A 22,041-nucleotide genomic window follows, 5' to 3' on the forward strand; every position below is an offset into this window, starting at 1 on the left:
AGGCAGTCGAGAGGGAGCTAAGCCCTTAGACCTTGTGTTGGTGCTGCTGTGTTCACTCTGATAAGAAGTTCTGACAACTTGTACATTTGGAATGAGACTGCTGATGTTTTGTTTCAATTTCAGTTGCTTTGACCAACAAACGCTGAAGTCAGCTTGCGTCTGTCAGGGTGGAAAAGCCTCTGGGACAGTAATTAGACACTGGGAGGCTGTAGTGTTGGCTATCTTTGAACATTCTGCCTGTAGTAATAACAGTACTGTACATTTAAAGGTATACTGTTAATCTCATACCGTTTTGTGGCCTTTTGAAGACTGTGCAGCTCTCCACCATGGCGTTCTGTTCATGCTGATTGAGGTGCTTATCATGTCATAGTCCCAGCAGTGCATGTGAGAGGAGTGCGAGTGCAAATGAAAGGATCTTTGAAGGAGCTTAGAGCAGATTTTTAAAAAGGTTGTGTTTCAGTAACGTTCACACCGTGACTTTATGTGCCCAAAGTCATGTCCAATCCAGAATGCATCTGCTTATTGTGCACACATTTTGTGTCCTGTCAAAAATTTGGCTGCTACAAGTCTGATGATGGAGTTTAAAAATTATTTCCAAAAGGAAACTGAGTGAGCGGGGAGTGATCCGAGTGGAGCAGGGTAATATCTGAGTTGAGCACGTTGCGATATTAAGCGGGGAAATGGAGGGAATGAGCAGCTCTATGACTCCCTGCTCTGCTCACATGATCTGATTCTCATTTTATTTTCCTGAAATAATCCTCCTGCATTTTATGCATTTATATTTATCTCAAACTGTGCCACAGGCATGCAGTATAGCCCTTGAATATTTTGGTGGCATCTCGGCAGGCTCAAACACCCAACCCCTTGACAGCACTGTATGGACTATAGTGGTTGCAATCATGGACCCAATCACACATTGCATTGCATTAACCCTTAGTGCCCACCTTAATATTACACACACTCTTACCTCTCTGTGCACAAAATGAGCTTTAAAAAGTATTATACATTAATATTATTTTCTACTTTCATTGAGTATATTTTTTTAACCAACATCAGTCCTAATAAAAATGACAGGTTTTTGTCATAATGCCACCATGGAAAAAACACACACACACACACACACACACACAAAACATAACTACACACAAAATACTACACAAGTAGATTTTTTGGATTATCACAAACTAGTATGTCAATGTCAATGATAAGCAGCAACATTGTTTGTGACAGTGAACCTTAGAGAATAACATGCCTAATATGGATAAAATAACATAATCAGGTGGAAAATAGTCAAAATGCCAAATTCCAAGACAAAACCCCAGAATGACACACAGAAATAATACAATGCATGTTTTTATGCTTTGATGGCTGTGGGGTCAAAAATTGCAGTTTGAATGGGCTTCAGCAGCACATTTTTGACCTGAATAGTCTGAATGTAACGGTTTAGTTTCATTGTAGGAGCTGTGCTTGAAATTCACAGATTAAACAAAAATATCCAGTCTTGCCAAAATGTATGTCATATGCACAATGCAGCCAAAATGATCAAAAAATGATATCAAAAAAGAAAAGGGCATAAAATGGGCCAAACAGTTCTTAGTGGTTAAAGAATACTTGTGGTGATTGGCTATGAGCAAAACCATACAAATATGAAGTTTATCTCTAGATCGCGGTAAAAAAATGGGACAAATGCACGAATTGTCTGACTGGAGAAGTTTCAATACTACTTGAGTTGATTATCTAAATCTGGGATGCACAATTTTGCGATTTTTTTTGCCGTTAACTGATATGCCGACACTACTACAATATTTCATTTTAAAGCCAATATCAAGACCGATACCAATGCCATGCCAATATTATAATGTATTCCTAATTTCAGTGGATACCTTAAAGGCACTGAGTGCTGATACTCTGCCCTGTGGACTACTTTACAGTGAAACCAAGATATTGTGTGGAATTCAGCTCTAATATCGTATGGAAAGGAATGCAGGTGTAGTTTAGAGTCTCAGGAGTTTCAGGTTTCTGTCCATACTCATGAGCAGCATTTTTGTCACTTTAGGACCAGGTGCAAGGTGTTGCAATAGTTTGAGGACAAGACAATTTTCTTTTTCTTTTGATAAACAATCTCTTTTTTGATGCTTTTTTATGCACCTTATTTACCTTCAAAGTACATGTCTTAATAATTGAAAAATTAAGATGTAAACCTCCAAAAAGTTTTTTACTTTCCAGATTAATTTTAACTTGTATTAAAAATGTTAGTGGTTGTAGAAATTTACATTAGCATGAAGTAAAAACAGATTACTTCATAACTGATTTGATAAAACATTCACCGACTAGAGTGAGTAAAACTGACAAATGTTTTTAAGTCAGTAGTGGTGTAATGTAATTATATTTACTTAAGTACAATTTTGAGGTACTCTCAGAGGCAAAAATTGTACTTTTTACTCCACTACATTTATCTGACAGCTATAGTTACTTTGAAGATTCAGATTATTACAAAATAAAGATTAACAAGTAAAATGATGTATTATTCTAGATTAAACTACCTAGCAGTATATAAAGTAATGAAAATGAGCTCCATCTTTACCAGCTGCAACATTAAAGACATCCACACATTAATACATCAATCATTATAGTCCAATAATATAATCTCTCTTTTTCTGAAATGAGACATTCTGCATAATGAGTGCTTTCACTTCTGGTACTTTTAAGTATAATTTGAATCTAATATCTTTTGCAATTTTGCTTGAATTATGTTTTGAATGCAGGACTTCTACTTTTAACAGTATTTGTACCCTGTAGTAACGTTTATTTAAGTAAAGATCCGAGCAGGCCTCTCCCTGTTTATTAGTTTATTGGCATATTAAATGTGTTTATCTTTCTTTTGCATGCTCTCTCTCTCTCGACACAGCTCAGTCAGTGTGTGTGCACCATTCACTTTCACCTGCTGTCTGTGTGTGAAGCATCCATGTTTTCATAGACATGGATGTAAACTGTAAGTTTAACTTGATTGGTGTGTGGAGGCTTACAACTGCATGTTTTTTTTTTTTGTTTTTTTTTTTTACACTGAACCTGCAGTTTATCAGTGATGCAGAAAACCTGAGCAACTATATTGCTTTAACCTCACACGATTGTTGTTGCTCTCACTCAGTGACTGAATGTGTCTGTTGTGTTCTTGTCCACAGTGACTTTACAAGCAGCTTCTGCAAAATCACATGCAACTTTAACAGTTCTCTCTTTTTTCAAGGATGGCATTACTTACACATGAAATGCAGTACTATCCCTTCAAATCGTACCATTATGTTGCAACTGTGGATGTTTATATGCTTGGTTCTGATTTTCTGAAGTCTGTTTTACACCTTTGATATATAACAGCTGATAGATTAGTCTATTGGTATTCATCACTTTGAAAATTTCATTGATAAAATTTATTTTACTTTGATTTGACCAGAAACTGAAGCAATTTACATGTCTCCTTCATTGCAAGACCTAAATGCAGTTCTTGATTATGATGTTTTTGTATCAGCTGCATAAAGTTTCAGAGCTGCAGAATGAGAAGCTGTCTCATTAGAAATACCAGAGTGATGGAATAAATAGGCTCTGTTAACTTGTGAATTTACAAAACTAGTCATTTTCTGCCAGGGTTCCTTTCTCGCCTGAACTGATTCAAAAAAAATGTTCAGAGGTGTAGGGAGGTGGCATGGATCGATTGTTTTTAAGTGTCAAATGAAGTGCTACATGTGTCATTTGACTTGTTTTTTGTGAACGCGCTCAGAACCTGAAGCAGAAAGTGTGAGTGAACAGAGAAAGCTGATAACCATCTTCATGGTACCTGTTAGCTCTGACTGAGGCGGCAGGGTTTGTGGAGTCAGCTCAGGCAAAGAGAGCCTGACTCTGCTGCTTGCTTTGTGGCACAGCCCTCTGATTAAATTGTTATTATGTTTAAAAGAGCGGGACTGAGTGGCTGCAGCCTTGCTTGTGTGGGCTTTTGTTGGTTACTCTGTTAATCACTTCTAAATCGCACTGTTTCATTGGTTTGCTGTTACACCAATGACATGTATGAGATGGAGATAGTGCTGGATTTGAGTGAATTTTCTATTTCAATATCTAGTAAACTGAGGGAGGGAGCACGTGGGGGCTGCACGTGCTCCCTCCATTGAGTGGCCAGCACTGGTATAGACAACACCAACAGCAGCCAACTCACCAAATCAACATTTAACAGCTACAGCTGAGTAAACAGTTGTTAAATGGTGAAATCAAAGATCTATTTCTAAACCCTGCATCAAATGCAGCTTGTTAAAATGCTGTAAAATATGTGATGCTGCATTCATGTGATAAAGGAAGATAGTAGTTTCCGAGGTCATAAAGTGGGAACAACATGGAAGCTACAAAAAAATGGGTTAAATTTTATTGCTAAAAGCATTTAAACAAGAGGTTGATAGCTGTTTCCAGTTTATTTATGTATTATTGTATTATGTTATATTATATTTGTACATATTTTTATATTTAATCTAGGATGCAGTTAACATTAATACCATATTAAACTTTACATGTGATCAAAAATGATATTTAATATGTGAATTAATTTAAAAGTTTCTTACCATTGACCAAACATTGACTTTTGCCTGCCATGTTTATGCATTTATGACATCAAGGCAGCAACTTATAAAATAGCGTTAGTATCAATGTTAGTAAACTGGCCTGTCGTGCTTTAGAGTTAAAAGTTTGCTTGCTTGCTAGCTAATAGTTGCATTTACTAAAATGTGCAACTACTAAAAGTAAATGAAAATAACTGAATATATGATTTTTTACCGTCAATTGTTGACACTGTTTTCATGCTTTTTGCCATTTCTGCTGCCCTGAAATGTCACACAGACGCCACAACTCTTGTATCATCAAAATTTCCCAATTTCCCACCTGTAAATATGACTTTAGAGGACCTTTTATGTGCTTGTAACTTGTAAATACGGAAAATGTTATATGGAACACGTGAAGGCAGTGTAAGTTAGAGTTAATCAATCAAACTTAAATTGTGATTTCAATGTACACAAAGTAATAATTACATTTACTGCTGTATTTGATACTTTGTGTGTACAGTCCAGTTTGTGGGAGTGATATATTAATCCTAAAATGATGCATAAGGTGTTTTTCTTTTTTTAAGTTAAACAAATAAATTAATATGTGGATTAATTACATGCAGTATATCTGATATGAAGGCAGCATTACATATGTGGTCTTATGATCCATTCATTTCATGTTGAGTCAAAAGGAAAAAGAAGGAAGTCATTTAAGGGGTTCATTTTTTTTGACAACTCAAAATGGTGTTGCATACCTTTTAAATAATGGATATGATTTTCACTCTGAATAACTGAAACACATTTAAACTGGATAGTTTTGCACTGCTTCATTGGTGGAGTAAATAGTGTGTGGGTGCAAAATCATAAGCTATAAGCTATAATGATATCATTACAGCTTTGTAATGATAGCTGATGTCAGAAGTCTGTGTGGTCTTCAGAAACACATTATTTACAGCACAAGTCAGTTGCAATTATCCGATGGAAAAATGTAATTATGGTCATTTTCATAACTTGACATCATGCTGACTGCCCAACTCCTGCTCCCATCTCTTGGACATTGTAAGAAGAATGTGTTACATCCGGGATATTTTAGCTTCACCAAAGCATAGCGGGGGTAAGTAGGTGTGTTGTCCATCTTTATATACAGCGTTTGGTATTGGCTAAGAAAGAACCAAATAAATAATAGTAAATATTAATAATAAATAGATAGTAACCCCACTTTGAATGGCCTTTGTGGTTCTGCATCTCAGTATGGTAACTTTTTATTCTGAGATCTTTCAATGTCTGTACTCCTCAGATCTATGAAAATAATGTTTGGTTTGGTTGTCATTGTATTTGTCTCTTGTGGGGTGGATATCTGATTTGTTGATCTGTCCACAGCTGATCAGATCACACTAATGAATGAGAGGAGCAGCAGTTTGTGAGTGAATACAAACTTTTTGACCCAGTGGTTGATGTACTACTGCACCGCTGTCTCTGCCCCAAGTGTGCTATAAATAATGGTATATTCTAATAGACACCCTGGGTTTTGTCAAGCCAACAAAGGCAAAACAAGCCTGGCTTTCTTCTACTTGTAGTTTACTGTATCCCTCCTCATTACAGAGCAAGCTTGTGTGCAGTCATCCAGTTAATAAACAGTCCATTTCCCAGTTTGCAAGGATGTCGTTTCTGTGCCTGTAATTAGAATATGATTGCATTATTACACAGCTATATAATCAAGGTCCTCTGGTGTTTGTTTACCCCCCTCTGTATTCAGTGGTGGCTTTGAAATCCCTCAGCTCAGATACTACAATAAGTCTTAAAACACACTGTGTAAACAAAATTGTTATATTCATACTGTTAAGTACAAAAAATGCATAGACTCAAGATGCAAATAAACTGCAGTCCCACAACCATCAAAGCATAAAAACATGCATTCATTCTGGGCTTTTGCCTTGGAATTTGTAATGCTTTACTATTTTCATGTGGTCACATCATATGGAGAAAATACGTATGTGTCATTTCCACTGTGGTGATCACTGTCACAATCAATGTTGCTGCTAATTACTGACATATCCCAGGCTATGATCAAAAAAAATAAAAATATAAATCTGCTAATTTTTCAAATTTATTATATATTTCATATATTCATCTAAAAGGACTGAATAATAAAAATAATTTTTATGTACCATTTTTTTTTTTTGTAACTTTTGAAAAGTGTATTTTGTGTGTAGAGTGATATGTGTGTAATACTAAAGCGGGCCCTAAGGGTTAAAAAAAATGGTTTCATGTTTCAATTAAAATGAAATGAAATGAAATTCAACCAAAAAAAGGCCTTTGTTAGTACAGCATATAGTACAGTTTAAGGTGAAACCATGATATTAAATGAGAAGATTATCATACCATGAATATTTCATACTGTTGAAAGACAAATACAGGCAGACTAAATGATTAGCAGATGGACTTTTTATACATGACTCAAGAACACAGGCTTCCTCCAGCTCTGTTTCCTCCTAATTGTTGTCTCCACTTCAGGCAAAACACACACTGACAATCAAATGATGCTTGCTGGCCTGTTGCTGCTTGTTAATGGCTGAGGCATCTGCGCGGTCAGCGGAGATCAATAAGACAGGAGGAGGGGGAGAGGTGGATGGATGGCAAATGAGAGGAGAGGAAGAAAGCAGAAGAGATGAAACAGAATGTTAGAATCAAGCAAAAGAGATTCTGAAATGAGGGCGAATATGACAAATAGGTTATTTAAACCTTTGAAACCTTGGCAAATTGGTGTGACTTCTTTCAAAAAACATAGGAAGAAGACAATGAGCAACTTATGAAGAAATGACCGAGAAATCAGAAAGGAATTAGTGAAAAGCACAAGAAAATTACCTGAAAATGTGCATTTAAAAAAAACAAAACAAAAAGGGGAGAATATCAGACAAAGAAATGACCTGAGATAACTCAAAAGTTATAATAGTTAAAAAAAAAACTAGTCTATTAAAATGTATTATTATTATGATCATTTTAAATATTGTCTCTCGAAACCTCCCCCTAGCTTTATAGGAAAAAAAAGAGATCATTTTTTAAATCTACTAACTTCTTGCAATTTGCAAGAAATTTCTTGCGTGGGAATGGCCACGTATAAGGGATTTCTGGGAGGTGATAGTCCAGGATTTCACAGAGGAATTGTGGATTCAAAACTTCTGAATGATTCGCTCAACTTTTGAAGAGTTATGTGATGTAATAACAGCTCTTGTAGCCACTCTACCTCACGTATAAAAGCAAACCAGTCACCTCAAACACCACCTCATGCTAGTGTAAGAACTTCTATTTACACTGAAATTGACATTTTTCCTTAGGCCTATTTTATATTCACAATTTCAGTTTGCGCAGTTTGAGGGTTAATGGAAACCTGCCTACAGTTGTGATGAGTTTGAAGGCCCCGCACTGGAGCAAAGCAGTGTTCAGTACCATCTGACTTTTCACAGGAAGCGTCTTTATTGACCCGTCTCCTTTCACCGTCTCACCTATAGCATCCTGCAACTTCAAAGGCTAAACACAGCCTGATCACCACACACCCACACCCACACACACACACACACACACACACACACACACACACACACACTCCTGCTTCTAAAGCTTTCATGTGCATTTGAGAACCATTTGAACTATTCATCCCCCCCAAATGTCCTTTAGCCAAAACCTATCTGAGCTGCTTTTAAAGCAGGAAAACACATTCTGTGGTTGCGTAACGGTCATTTTTTCCCGCGGGAGCACAGAGGGACATTTTCCTCTGCTGTCAGCGCTTTCACTGAGCTCTAATTAGAAGAGGACAATGAACAGAGCTGGACGGTGACCATTGCTGGCACAGTATCGGCGACAGGATAACAATTAAACGCAAACTAATGTAGATGGGAAGCAACAAAATCAAAAATTGTGAAATTTGGGTTTTGTTATTGAAGCTGTTGTGTGTATTTCCACATTAGAAATATAATTATGACATTAATGAGTATTTCAGTTTTTGTCCTGTGTCTTTACTGTAGGTGGTCTGCTAATAACTGAGTAACATTTTCTCTCGCCTACACTCATATCCGTCCTGCCAGAGGTGACATTGTTAACTGAGTCATTGGCCAGAATATCGGGAGATGAGAGGCCAAAAGCTAGTAGATTGTGAGGAGGATTGAGAGGGAGGATCAAGAGTGTTGATAACAGAGCCTGAGCTGTTTATGGGATCTGCTTCAGTAGCGACTGGGATTAACTGCAGCTGGAAAAGTGGACAAATTGATGCAGATTAATAATTATGACTTGCATGAAGTCAATGGTGTGTCCTCTCTCTAGCTTTAGCTCTTGTGTTTATTCTGTAGCTCTGGATGATGGCAAGTATTAAATTCATGGTCACAAGAAGATAAATATTTATGACAGTAGTAATCCTCTGACATATCACCACTATCAGTTCAAAATGTTCTCTTGTGGAAGCCGTTCACCACATCAGGGTGTCTCAGCATTGCTTAAAATTTGCTTTAAATATTCATAACCCCAAGACGCCTGGTGGTTCATGTATAGAAACTGTTTCCGAGTCGCAGCGGCCGCAGGTTCGATTCCGGCCTCGGCCCTTTGCTGCGTGTCATCCCCCGTCTCTCTCCCCCTTTCACACTTGTGCTGTCTTATCAATTAAAGGCAAAAACGCCCCCAAAAATATCTTTAAAAAAAGAAAAAAATTCATAACCCCCAGAGAATTAATTAATTCCTTTTTTAGGACCCCATCCTAATTTCTCTTATGATGTGAAAACGTTAGAGGTGGGCATTGTTTAGGATTAGATTTTTTTTCCGAAACCGGTGCCTAAATGATGCTTTTACAACTGTACCAGTCCCTAAACGGTGATGAACTGAGGCCACTTTTAGATGAAAACGGCACAACTAGACACGAAAAAGTCTTTCCTTTGCATTTTCAAAAAATCCACATTCATATGTGAAAACTATCCTCGTGTACACGGATCCGCAAAAAAACAACTGAAAAGGCTGCAGTATGCATGCCAGGCCAGTGGTTGGCATAGAAGAACACATGTACCTGTGCTTAAAGGCGTTCCACATGAGAGCGGTGAGTGTAAACACCCAAGACGATGGCAAACACACGCATGAGAACTGACAGCGCTAATAAACTCAGTTGAGTCAGCAGCACAAACACAGCTTGGTATACCTCCATTGTAGTTATCGTTGCCCTCCTGCTCACGCATGGCTATTAGTCTGATGTGCATGAGTGCAGCCATGACCTCATCGTTCTCACAGGATCCGGGCATTGCCAGTTTACACAGCGACAGAAGTGGTAGCATTTTCAAAAGATTACACTCTGGAACCAGGTTCTAAAAGTTTGCTTTTTCAGGCCCCCAAACGCTGTTGTTGGATGAAAGAAAGGCCAAACCGCAACAAAAGTTTAACATTTCATGCAAGAACCGTTGCTGTGTAAATGGCCCCTGATGCGGCAGTAGCTCAGCCCATAGGTACATGTCTTGGGAACCATAGGGATGCCAGTTTAAGTCCCCATTTGGACCACGTATTGAGTGTGGATTGGTAGCTGGAGAGGTGCCAGTTCACCTCCTCAAGGTGCCCTTGAGCAAGGCACTGAACCCCCAGCTACTCGGGGTGCCTGTCCATGGGCAGCCCACTCACTCTGACATCTCTATAGTCAGTGCATGTATAGCTGCCTTTTGTGCTTGTGTGTGTATTTTGGGCTTGTGTGTTAAGTTAAAAAAGTTGAAAAATTGGATTTCTCCTTGGGGACCAATAAAGTATATAAAATGAAATATATACTTTGTCTGAACTGATACTTTTGAAAAAATAAAGTAAAAAAGAACAGTGCAAAATAAAGCACAAAACCAGGGTCAGTGACTTGAAAGAATGGCTTTAGGCAAATTTGAACTTGTAATTCAGTATATTACCTCTTAATAGTTAAAAGTACACATATGAATTAATACAAATAATTAATACAAAAGACTTTTAATAAATGCACATAGCACATTCCTGTAATCAATAAAAATCTTATTTAACAACAATAATTTAAACCAAATAACAGTGAAAAGGAGGGCTGATACTGAATATTAGTTAATGAGACGGATAACTGATATTTGGAACCAAAATGCATTTACCATAAAGATGAAAATTTGGAATACAACAAACTCCTGCACAAAACTTTGTTTAAATGCCCTTACCAAATGTTTAATCAAAACTGAAACTTTCAACATCATATACAGCAAGTTCCTAGCAACTTAAAAAAAACCCATAAATCCAAGTGAAAATTTAAATTACAAAAAAAAGGTCCCTAAGATTTTACAAAGTAAAAATTCCTCCCATGCTGAATCATAGTTGTACAGGCTGAACATTAAGTGAGACAGTGGTGAGTGAAAACAGATCAGAAACAGCTGCACTGAGGCCAACGCAGCACATTAATTTTATTGGCAATCATTAAAATAAATGCTGACACAGATCATTGACAAAATGCCAAATATCGGCCCCGGTAATCATCCAGGCTTATAATGTGTTGACCCCTAAAACTTGGTCATGGTTTGGTCCTGTAGGTACCACTCTTACAGGAACCTAGAACCCAAAACATACTCAGTGTTACAAAAAGCAGTGGCATCAATTCAGCTGCTGTTTGTTTTAAAAAAGTGTCAGAAAGATGGAAGGAGAGACAAATGATCAAATGAACTGACCCACTGTGCCTCAGATGACGGTGTATCTAACTCGAGATCTGATGTGTGTGGGTTAGATTTCCCACCAGTGTCCACACTGATGGCAGAACACGGTGTGGACAAACAGATTGGATGTGCATTGTGTCCGTGAGAGGGGATGGGATGCTTTTCCCTCTGTGCGTGTGTGTTCCTGCCATTTGGTCTCAGCCACAGTGCCACAGTATGCTCCCATTCTCCAGTGTTAGCCTGACAAATACCCTGTTGTGTTCTCATGTTGTGAGACACCAAAACAGCTCGACCTGGCATGCCCCCCCCCCCGCAGCTCTGCTCTCCACACAGTGTCAGATGGACATTTGTTGTATCCTTTTAGGCCCAACGAACGTGAGGATATAAGTTATTTATGAAATCTTACAACTTAAAAACACATCCAGAGAACTCTTAAAGGAACAGTATGTGATATTTCGGAGGATTTAGTGGCCTCTAGCATTGAGAACTGCAGTTTAGAATAAGAGTGTCTGCCTGCAGGCCTCCGCTGTGAGGACCGTTCCAGTGCAGGCTCCGCTCTCAAAGATTCAATCATTTTAAGTGTAACGTTATCTTTTTACATGCACTATTGATTTAAATGGTCAAAATGGGACATACACTCCATCCATATAGCCTAGCGACATCATTAAAAAAATGTTTTTTTGCTGTTGTATATTCTTCAAAGGGAAATTATGAATGGTTATGTCTCTCTGTGTGTGTGTGTGTGTGTGTGTGTGTGTGTGTGTGTGTGTGTGTGTGTGTGACTGTGTGACTGTGAGTGAGAGAGAGAGAGAGAGAGATTGTTCAATTATTGTTCAGTTGTTCAAAATGTTTTTTTTTTTTTTCAGTGAACTGATGTCATGTTTCTACACTGGCATAAATACCCACATTACATTCTACACAAACTGAGTAGGCAAAATCAAAATGTAAAATCAATATCTACACTTGAGGAATAATGGTTTTCATGTTACATTGTTGACTATTTAAGTAAAGATTAATCAATGAAAACATTGCTTCCCCCGTAAGTGTCTATACGATTTTATTTAGATTTTTTTCTGTGCATTTATTTTGTACTTTTTTATGTTATTTCCTGTGACTTGAGAGCGTATTCTGCATTGGAACTGTCCTCACATTGGAGGCCTGCAGGCAGGCCCCTCACGATTAGAAGGGGGTTTGATGCTCAAAAAAGTTTATCCACTGATTTAAAGGTGTCTCTTTCCCAAGGTAAGTCCATGGGGAAAAAAATGTTTTGGACTCCATGGCATTTCATGACAGACCTAGATGGTCAAATTCCAGTTTTGGCCACTTTGTAAAATTGGCTTCAAAGACCAGCACTGTTCCCAAGGGCTTGGCACACAGCAAATGCCTTGTATCAGCAACTGATGGGATTCTGTCCATAGAGGAACTGTCAGAGGGCTTTTGTTTTGAAAGGGAAGCAGGGAAGTTGTATTAAAACAGACATCTTTGTATTTCCTCATCTCTGTGACAGAGAGACTTTTAAACTGCAGTTAAAAGTGGTATAGAGTCAGTATAATCATCAAAAAACCATTTTCACTGTTTCTGCTTACAAACGTGCGGAACGCACATAAAAAATCAGCGAGCCACCGTTTCTCTAGATGTGCTGCAAACACCATTTTCACTGTCTATGCCCCGTTTCAGGCCTGTTTCACACAGCGCGCATCAGGAGAGCATGAGCAGCGCATAGCGTGTTGTTTTTTTGTGTCAGTGCCCGTTATCAAATTGGAGCATGTGCACCTACCTCAGGCGTGTCTGAGTTGCATGTCAGCTGCTGTACATGTAGAGAAAAGGCATCGATTTTTTTATGCAACACACGTGTTTGTCAGCAGAAATAGACAATGAGGATGGTGTTTTGATGATTATATTAGATATTAGATTGATATATTAGATTTATTCCAACTTCCTTGGTTCCCTCTGATAGTGTTTCTGTGGACAGAATCCCATCAGTTGCTGATACAATGCACTTTATTTTGAAACATTTACAGGACCAGGTTGTCGGCTGTGCGGGAGCTGCATGACTTCTAAAGTGAGAATGGAATTTGTGATTTGAGACTGAGGTGCCAAATGTGGGGCCTCCGGAATGCATTTGCTAATAAAGATAATGACCTGCACTTTAAATAATAACATAATACTTGCAACAAAAAAAAAAAATGTCAGAAAAAGCTTGAAAGAATGGCTTTCAAGCTATCTCAGTTGACTGATGTGTCTCTGACTGATGATTTGGATCCCCGACTTTTAAGGGGCAGCCCTGAAAAATGGTGAGATTTTCAACTAGAAATGCTTGACACAACTGCATAAAATAGCTTGAGCGCTCAGATAAAACACACAGGCAAATTCCGAAAAAAATGCTTTGCGGACACAGGTGCTGAGAAAACATGCAAATATCATGACACGTGTTGCTGAATCTGAAAATGGCATCGGCAGGCTACAGTATTTTATTTTCTTGAGTACTTTTTTGAGTGAGTGCATAACAATATGATGTGAGTGAATGTCATATCAATTTCATAAGTATATCTAAAAAGTGCACGTTTTCATTTGCACTGAGACTCCAGTTCAACTGCTTATCATTGAGAAGATGTTTTTTAAGCTTTAATGGAGAGAGATGCTGCCTGCCACCCTGAGGCAAGGCATGTCCCTACAGTGTGATTCACTTCATTTTGCACGCTCTTTTCTATCAGCCTCCAACCAGCTCCTTTTCTCTCCTATCTCACCTCCTCGCTTTCTCTTTCTCTCTCTCTTCTTAACGCCCTCAGCCTATCCTGTACGGCTTTTTTGCAAGGCGCACAATGATAACAGTGAAAATCCTCTATAAGCCACTACAAAGCAGGCTGCGTTTTCACAGGAGATCGTTTCAAAGACGGTTAATTAAAGGCGCTCTCCAGTCGGCCGGCGTCAGCTCTCTGTGCATTCTCAGCTGAAGTCACTAATGGAAAAGAGAGGGTTCATACACAAAGGGTGCAGGGAGATCCTCGCTGAGCGCTCTGCTCTGCATGTCACTGTGGAACTGTATCCAATCAGACGGAGAAAAATGTTTTCCTATATGATAGAAGATGGAGCTCTTAATATTTTAACTTTCAAGTCCTGTGGTATATTGAATATTTTTTACTGCTATAGGCCTAAAGCTGCTTTTGGTGTGTATAGTGTCAGTTTTTGTAACTGCATCAATCTGTCTTTCTCTTTTACAGTGTGTAGAAGCCAAGAAGTACTGCTGGTATTTTGAAGGTGGATACCCTATCTACTTCATGTAAGTACCACAATGTTCCACTCCTACAACTTTAAACCAATAAACTCCAATAAATCGCTGCGTTGTGTACATATAATCAAATGGTTCCGAGCAAACTGCCTTAATTGATTGGTAATCACTTAAGGCAGTTTAAGTGCTTGCTATATTTAGAATATTTTTAATGCTTTACCTTGCCATAAAACAGCCCTTGCGGATGGGGATTTGAAGCCGACTCTTCTGCGGAAGACATTTATTTTACTCCAGTAGCGGTGGAGCTGCTGCACTACCGCTGCCCCCATCAGCTGTTGTGTATAGTCAAGTGGAGCAAATATTCAAATATAGTGAACACTTAAACTGATATTAATTTTTTGCGTCCGCCCCGTCCACGGCAGGACATTGCTTAGCTTCTGTGCCGGTGTTGTGGGACTGTGCTTTATTTATTAGAGGTGGGTTGTGGGTTTATGTCCCTCAGTTAAGCCAAAATTTAAAACATAAGTCCCTCCTCAGGGCTTACATTTTTTTCATTTTGCAGCACCCCTTTCCCCATCATAATTAACAAACAGTCCTTATTGCTAACCACTAAGGGGGGCTGACGCGGCAACTTGGAGCACGCACAGAACACCAAGTCCAGTTTAAGTGTGATTTAAGTGTCTACATGCCGGAATAGCCTGACTTCCAGTTGAATTATTTCAACTAATCCAACTTTGAGAAAATGAGAAATTCAACTTGGTACGATTTCAGTCGCACTTACATGTTTACATTAATTTTAAAAGTCCAGTTTCAGTTGGACTAACACAATAATTTGACTTTTTCTAACATCCTGTAAACGTACTGACTGATCCTTCAGACTGGGTCTCATTCATGATGTCAATGCTAAAAAGGACAAACAAAATATCAGACTGTGCATCATTAAAGACCTCACCACAGCGATGAAAATGGCATCATCCCATGTACAGGGTTGGGGAAGTGGCAGCAACAAAAAAACAAAAGCTCAACTGAACTTTAACACTATGTCCATGACATCATCAACTGCATTGGAGCTTGGTCCTTTAACAGTGAAACCAGCACAGCCCGTACAACCCCCAAAGCAGCAGCTCTGTGCACTCTAAGACTGTGAAAACCTCTGGTGTTGGCTCAAACTGCTTGTAAAGTTGTCAGGACATAGAGACGAGTAAAGCTGCACAGCTAATAATAGACAAAAAGAAGACAGCTAGATCATTTGGCCAAAGAAAAAGGCACTTCAATGGAGAATGGTACAAAAATAGAGTGGCTGATTGTAAAAACTGTGAATTATGCAGATATGCTGCTGTCAAACAGCTTGTAACCTTCTCCAAATGTGGAGACGACATCTCTGTAAAAAACTCTCTTTTAACTGAATTAAAAAGCAATGCTTTAGCAAGCACTGCAATTATTGGGGATGAAACCTGTCATTGTTCCGAGCATAAACAGCTGTTTCTGTTTGATGGGTATCAGCTGACTATGTGGTACATGAAGACGTCATAGGAAAGTATGACGCAGAATTAATAACCCTTCTGATCAAAGATGTAGTACTTAGATGTGGCTTTAGCACTGGTAATATGAAAGGGCGAACCCACAATGGTTAATCTGTTCTACAGGGACATATGTCAGGTGTGGCTAAAAAAGACATTTAACAAAAGGTAGTCTCAATGCATTGCAGCAATCACAGTTTAAACCCAATACATCTACATATACGAGATACAACTCCAGTGAAATGTGATCCCATAAGCTCCTTCAACTTGTGCTCTTTAATAAAGTCTTTTTTTAGCGTTGTCTTACGTTGTTGGCTGCTGCTTTATAAATGTCCATGCTTCTGGATGGTCCTGGTGATCTATGGTTTTTGGCTGTGGGACGATTTAACTCTCCACATATCCCGACTGCAACAAGACAGCTTCACGGTTGTTCTTCCTCAACACAGCAGTGTCGATCGGCCACCGTCACTGAATGATCCACAGCAGGAACTAGACAGCATCTCACATCCCCACAGTTCAGTTTGAGATAATGTTAATTCCAGACTATGGCTTATTGAACCTTTAAACTCTGGGCCTCACAATTTAAGGAAGCAGTTTGTTTTACTGATTCAGACTAATGACAGGCTTCTCCCACTTTTACAGCTTTCATCTATTTAGTTTGCTCTCCAGCTGCAGGCCACAGCTATAGAAGCCATGAGGAGGAGGAAGAGAGAGAGACAGACTGAGAGCATCAGTGAGGAGAGATTACCTTACTAATGAAAAACAACACGGGGGAAAATTCTCCTTTCCCCTCCACTTTCTGTCTCCCTGTCCCCTCAGCCCTCGATTTCTGTTTCTCTGTTCAGCTTCAGCAAATGCACAAATCCAGTTTTTATGAATAAATTTGTTACCAAGAGGGAAAGAAAAGCTTTGAGCACAGCATCTATTGCAAAAAAATCATCTGAACTACAACATACTTGTTGACAACATACTTGTGTGAGTAAATTATGTCCTTGCCTTGATTCCAGTAACAGCACTTTAAGGAGCAGTGTGCAGGATTTAGTGGCCTCTGGTGGTGAGGTTGCAGATAGTAAGCTACCCAACACATTCCAAGCATATAGGAAAATTATGTTGGCTGGCCCAAAATGCAAATGGCCCGATCTAAAGCCAGTGTTTGTGGGTTTTTGATGCTGGACTACTGTAGAAACATGGCGGACTCTGTTGAAGAGGATCTATGTCCTATGGAGAGATAAGCAGCTCAACAGCTCAAGTACAACATTTTAACAAATTCCATCAGCACCACAAACTGCAGCCTCCAAAATGAGGCTTCACGAAGCTGTGGTAAACAAATGTTGATAATTTTTACAAACAAATGACACTTTTAGGACTTTGAGGCCTGAATGCAATCGCCAGAAATAAGAAGCTAATGTCCGACTGTAAATGAATTACACCAAAGTCACATGATTTAATGGCACCACAACATTGAGTCCGTCGAGCTGTATTTTGCGCCACTCTGCATGATGATGATCTGTAGTATTATTTAACCACTTGTAAGCAATCGTGTTTTTTAAGACACATATAAGCTTCAAAGTTCACAGTTCTCGTAAAACATTATTCTACGTTATTTCAGGCTTATAACCAAAAATATATTAAAAAAAACACTGACTTCAAGACAAAAAAGTTGGAAGTGCATGCATGCTAACTAATTTCTGCATGTTATAACTCATTACTGTACCAAATTTTAAGATTTTCGACAAACTAAGATTAACATTGTGACAGCATGTGACAGGTTTAATTTTATCACATTTGTGATAGCGAGTGTACTGTGCATACGAGACTGTGGACAAAGCAGATTAAACTTTGGTTTTTCTATATGGTTACACATTAATGCACATTGAATATGTGTATTGATGATGCAGGGACCAGAGGAGATGCTGCAGTCTGATATTACATTGCATCAAAATGTTTAAGAACGAATAAAAGAGCAATGGGGCAGTTGAAAAGTGGGACTCAAAGACATCTTATGTAAGTTCATGTTCTTTTTGTTTAACAGCTTTTTGATTTAGTGAAATTTAACACATCCAGAGAGGTTTCGAGATGCCATTTTTATTCTACATTCTTATCATTGTGGGACTGGTGGTTTTCCTTTGGTACAGGGTTAAGCCTCCTTGGGGGGTGCCAAAAATTCCTTTCTGCAGGAAAAACCTTGTGTCAAGAATGCATTCGGCCTGCTGATGTTGCCTCACCCGTCTCACAGTATCAATAATTCATTTAGGGGCATGTTTTCTTTGTATTGAAGCTGACTAAAACAATTGCAGTGCAGAGTGATGTGAATGCCACAGGCAGTGCTGATTCAGTTTAATACAGAGACTAAAAATCATAACAGTTAGGAAATAAGCAATTGAAACTAACATAGAGTTTTGTCCAATATTCCAGTTATCAGAAGGTAAAATAAATAAATAAATAAATCAGTGCTCTTACATGTCACTTTTTAATGATAAAAGCAGGAAAGCAGGAGAACAGCAGGAGATCACCTGCCATGCCACTCCAATAGCCTTTCTGATGTGCTAATCATTAAGACACATTGCAAATAACTTCTCACTTCCAACTAATAATAAATCCTGTCTTAGGGGCCTTTTACACAGTTGCATGAAATGTTAAGCCTTTGTTGCGTTTTGGCCTTTTGTTCAGATGTGAAAAGCGTTTTGGGGGCCTGAAAATTTGAACTTTTGAAACCGGATTCCAGTTGCATGCAAATTACGTTTCAGACAAATAGCCATGCGCAAGTGGGAGGACAACAATAACAACAATGGCAGACTTTATAATCCAGCGTCACTCGAAGTAACGGTCCCGCTTCATCGCCTGTCCAGAACAAGCTGTCGACTCTTGTGCATATGTTTGCCATCGTCTTCTTGTTTGTTTATACTCTCGCTCTGTAGAGGATTGCCTTTATATGCAGGTACCTGGGGGGTGATTCAACAAACTCTGAGTCTAACCCTGAAATCTGAGTTAATTTGCTCCAAAATGGGAAACTCTGAGTATTCGGTTCCAGAACAGCTGATCTGAATTAGTTCAGTCAACTCTGAGTATGTTCACCCTGAGTTCAGCACGTGCATGACCTCAGTAAAAAGCCATCATCATATCTTGATTCACCATGGCAACGGCTGACAAAAAGAAACCATGCTACTGTACCCCATTGGAACTAGAGGTCCTTATGCTGCTGGCGAATATGAGCCCATGTTTAGAAAGAAAAGTAATACATCTGAAGCATCTAAGGAGAGAAAAGCATCATTGAAAAATCACTGCCCGTGTCATTTTTGTCAAGTTTGAATGCATGTGTCCATTGACTTAACATTAAAAGCACTTAATTAAAATTGTAGCATACAGGTGAAAAAGTGGTGGATTGAATAAATTTTGATTTTCATTTAGGTGTATTGCCACAGGGGTAAAATTTACTTGGAAGCAACTGAAATTGAAATATAAAAACATCATTCAGAGAGGTAAGGCATATTTCGCTTGGCCATGATTGTAGGCCGACCTCACTTTGGTTTATTCATATTTGGCGTTAAACAAAGTAAATTTTCAACACGTAGTCATTCAAACACCTAAAAGAATGCTGTTTAAACACATAAATGTCCTCTCGCCTGATATCCTGCTGAGTAAATTATCATTTAATATTGATATAAGTCACAAACCATCAACGCAATATTAACTTTCTTCATGGGACTGAGAATTACCGTGATGATTGTGTGTTAGATTATGGTGCATACAAATGTAGGGATGGTAATCTATTATTAGAGTTTTGTTTTATTTTATTGCTTTTAATCTAATATTTTCTATTTTATTTTTTATTTATTTTAACCATACTGGAGTCATTGATTTGTAGACTAAAATCTTGGTGTCTTGTATGAAATTTCAGTAAAATACTACTAATTATGAAAAAACTTACATTTGAGTTGTACTCAGCCAACAGAGAGGCGGTGTGTGAGATTGTATATGTACAGCCAGAGATTGTTATTGAGATTAATGATTGAGTGTAATGAAAAACTGTGCCATTATAACAAATATTCATCTGGGAAAGAGAGTACATCTAATTGAGATGTGAAAATCCTCCTCCGACATGAAGCACTGCGTAATAATTCTGCTTCAATATCTATCGGATTGCAAAAAAACAGATGTGTCTGACAGCTTGCTTCAGGTGGGAGGAGACAGGTAGAAACTCAGGGTGTCTTATAGAAAACCTGCCAGCGAGCAGGTTATGTTCACAGAGTCTGTTACCATGGTGATTGACTCAGAGTTTGACTTAACTGGCTTTCTGGAACGGATAACGCAGAGTTTCCCTCTTCTCAGGGTTAACATACTCAGAGTTTTCACATAACATGCTTTTTGGAAGACCCCCCTGGTGTTCTTCTATGGAGTCATTACACTGCCAGCTACTGGCCTGGCATGCATACTACAGCGTTTTTGGTTGTTTTTGCCTGTACACGAGAATCGTTTTCACAATCTTATCATATGACGGCAGATTTTTTTTTTAATGCCAAGGAAAGACTTTCCCGTTTTTGGCAAGGCTGTTCTCGTCCAAATGTGTCCTCAGTAAGAGTTAAAACATCATCCACCTGAAGAATGAAGATGAGAAGAAAAGATTCAGCATGAGGTGATAGGGACAGATGTGCATGTCCGTGTTCTGATGGAAAGTTAATTAATTTGGCTGATCAACATGGTACACAGCAGCAGCTTTGTTGGCTGTGACACGCAGCTCATTCTCTGCACTGTCTATGTTCCACCCAGCGGCAAGGCTGCGAGTGCAGCGGCCAAAATCACTGACCAACTTTATGCATGCCAGAGGCTCTGGTTTTCATCCTGGGGGATTTCAATCACTGCAAACTCAAATTTTCACTGCCTGGTTTTCATCATTATATCAAATGCGGGACAAGAGACAATAAAATATTAGATAAATGTTGCGGTAACGTGACCAGCGCTAACGTAAGCAAAGCCAAACCTCCGCTGTCAAATTCGGATCATAACACTGTGCACCTTATCCTGACCTATAAATCAGTCCTTAAACGCAGCAAACCTGTCACCGAAACTGTCAAGACCCGGACAGCCGACAGCATAGAGACCCTAAAAGGATGTTTTTTGTCCACTGAATGAAGTATCTTTCAGGAGATGGATTTGGATATTGCCACTGAATCTATTACTGATTATATTAAGTTCTGTGTGGACAATGTAATCCCTGAAAAGACAATCACCATTTACCCTAACAACAAACCATACATTACTAAGGAAGTGAAGGACTGCATCAATCGCAAAACATTGCTTTTAAAAACCAGGGCAAAATACAACTTAAAGCTGTGCAAAAGCAAAGCACAAGGAGAATATTGAACAGAACTTTCTTACTATGAACCCTAAAAACCTGTGGGACAGCATGAAAGCAATCACCAATATGGCCCCTACAAAAAAAAAGCCTTTGTACATCTGATGACTTGCAGAAAGCCAATGAGTTTAATGATTTCTATATGTGATTTGAAACTAATGATTTTTTCCTCTGAACTTGAAGAGGTTCAAGAGACTGTTATTATTTCAGATCAGGTCACAAGCTTGGTGATTGAACCCTGCAAGGTCCAATCACTCTTCAAGAGAATCTGCACAAAAAAAGCCACAGGGCCAGACGGCATCCCTGCATTTCTCATCAAGATGTGAGCTGAGGAGCTGGTGCAAGCTTTCTGCTCTATTTTCCAAAGATCTGTGGACCCGTGTGCAATCCCCACCCTCTGGAAAAAATCAATAATCCCACCTGTCCCTAAAAAACCCTGCCCCGAGTCAGATAATGATTTCAGACCTGTTGCCTTAACACCTGTAATAATGAAATGTTTTGACAGGATCAAGGTCTCCTGGCTTAAAACAGAAGTTGATTTTTTTTTTAGATCCTTTTCAGTTTGCATATAAGCAGGGACGTGGCACTGATGATGCCATCAGTAGTATCACACACCTGGTCACCAAACACCTGGAAGACCCCAAGGCTTATGTGGTGGTCATCCATAGTGAACCCATCAGACAGGTCAGCGCCT

At 38.8% G+C, this 22,041-nt stretch overlaps 1 protein-coding gene across 1 annotated transcript in view; it reads left to right on the top strand.

Moving 5' to 3' along the window:
• The window catches only part of vopp1 (VOPP1 WW domain binding protein), a 45,481-nt gene that overhangs the window by 11,758 nt on the left and 11,682 nt on the right, over positions 1–22,041 (top strand). Inside the window, exon 2 of the mRNA XM_042510903.1 lies at positions 14,396–14,525. Within this exon, the coding sequence (XP_042366837.1) occupies positions 14,396–14,525 (130 nt within the window). The remainder of the gene's footprint in view (positions 1–14,395; positions 14,526–22,041) is intronic.

This window comes from Plectropomus leopardus, chromosome 21 (genome assembly GCF_008729295.1).
Source record: "Plectropomus leopardus isolate mb chromosome 21, YSFRI_Pleo_2.0, whole genome shotgun sequence".
In the NCBI taxonomy this organism is placed as follows: domain Eukaryota; kingdom Metazoa; phylum Chordata; class Actinopteri; order Perciformes; family Serranidae; genus Plectropomus; species Plectropomus leopardus.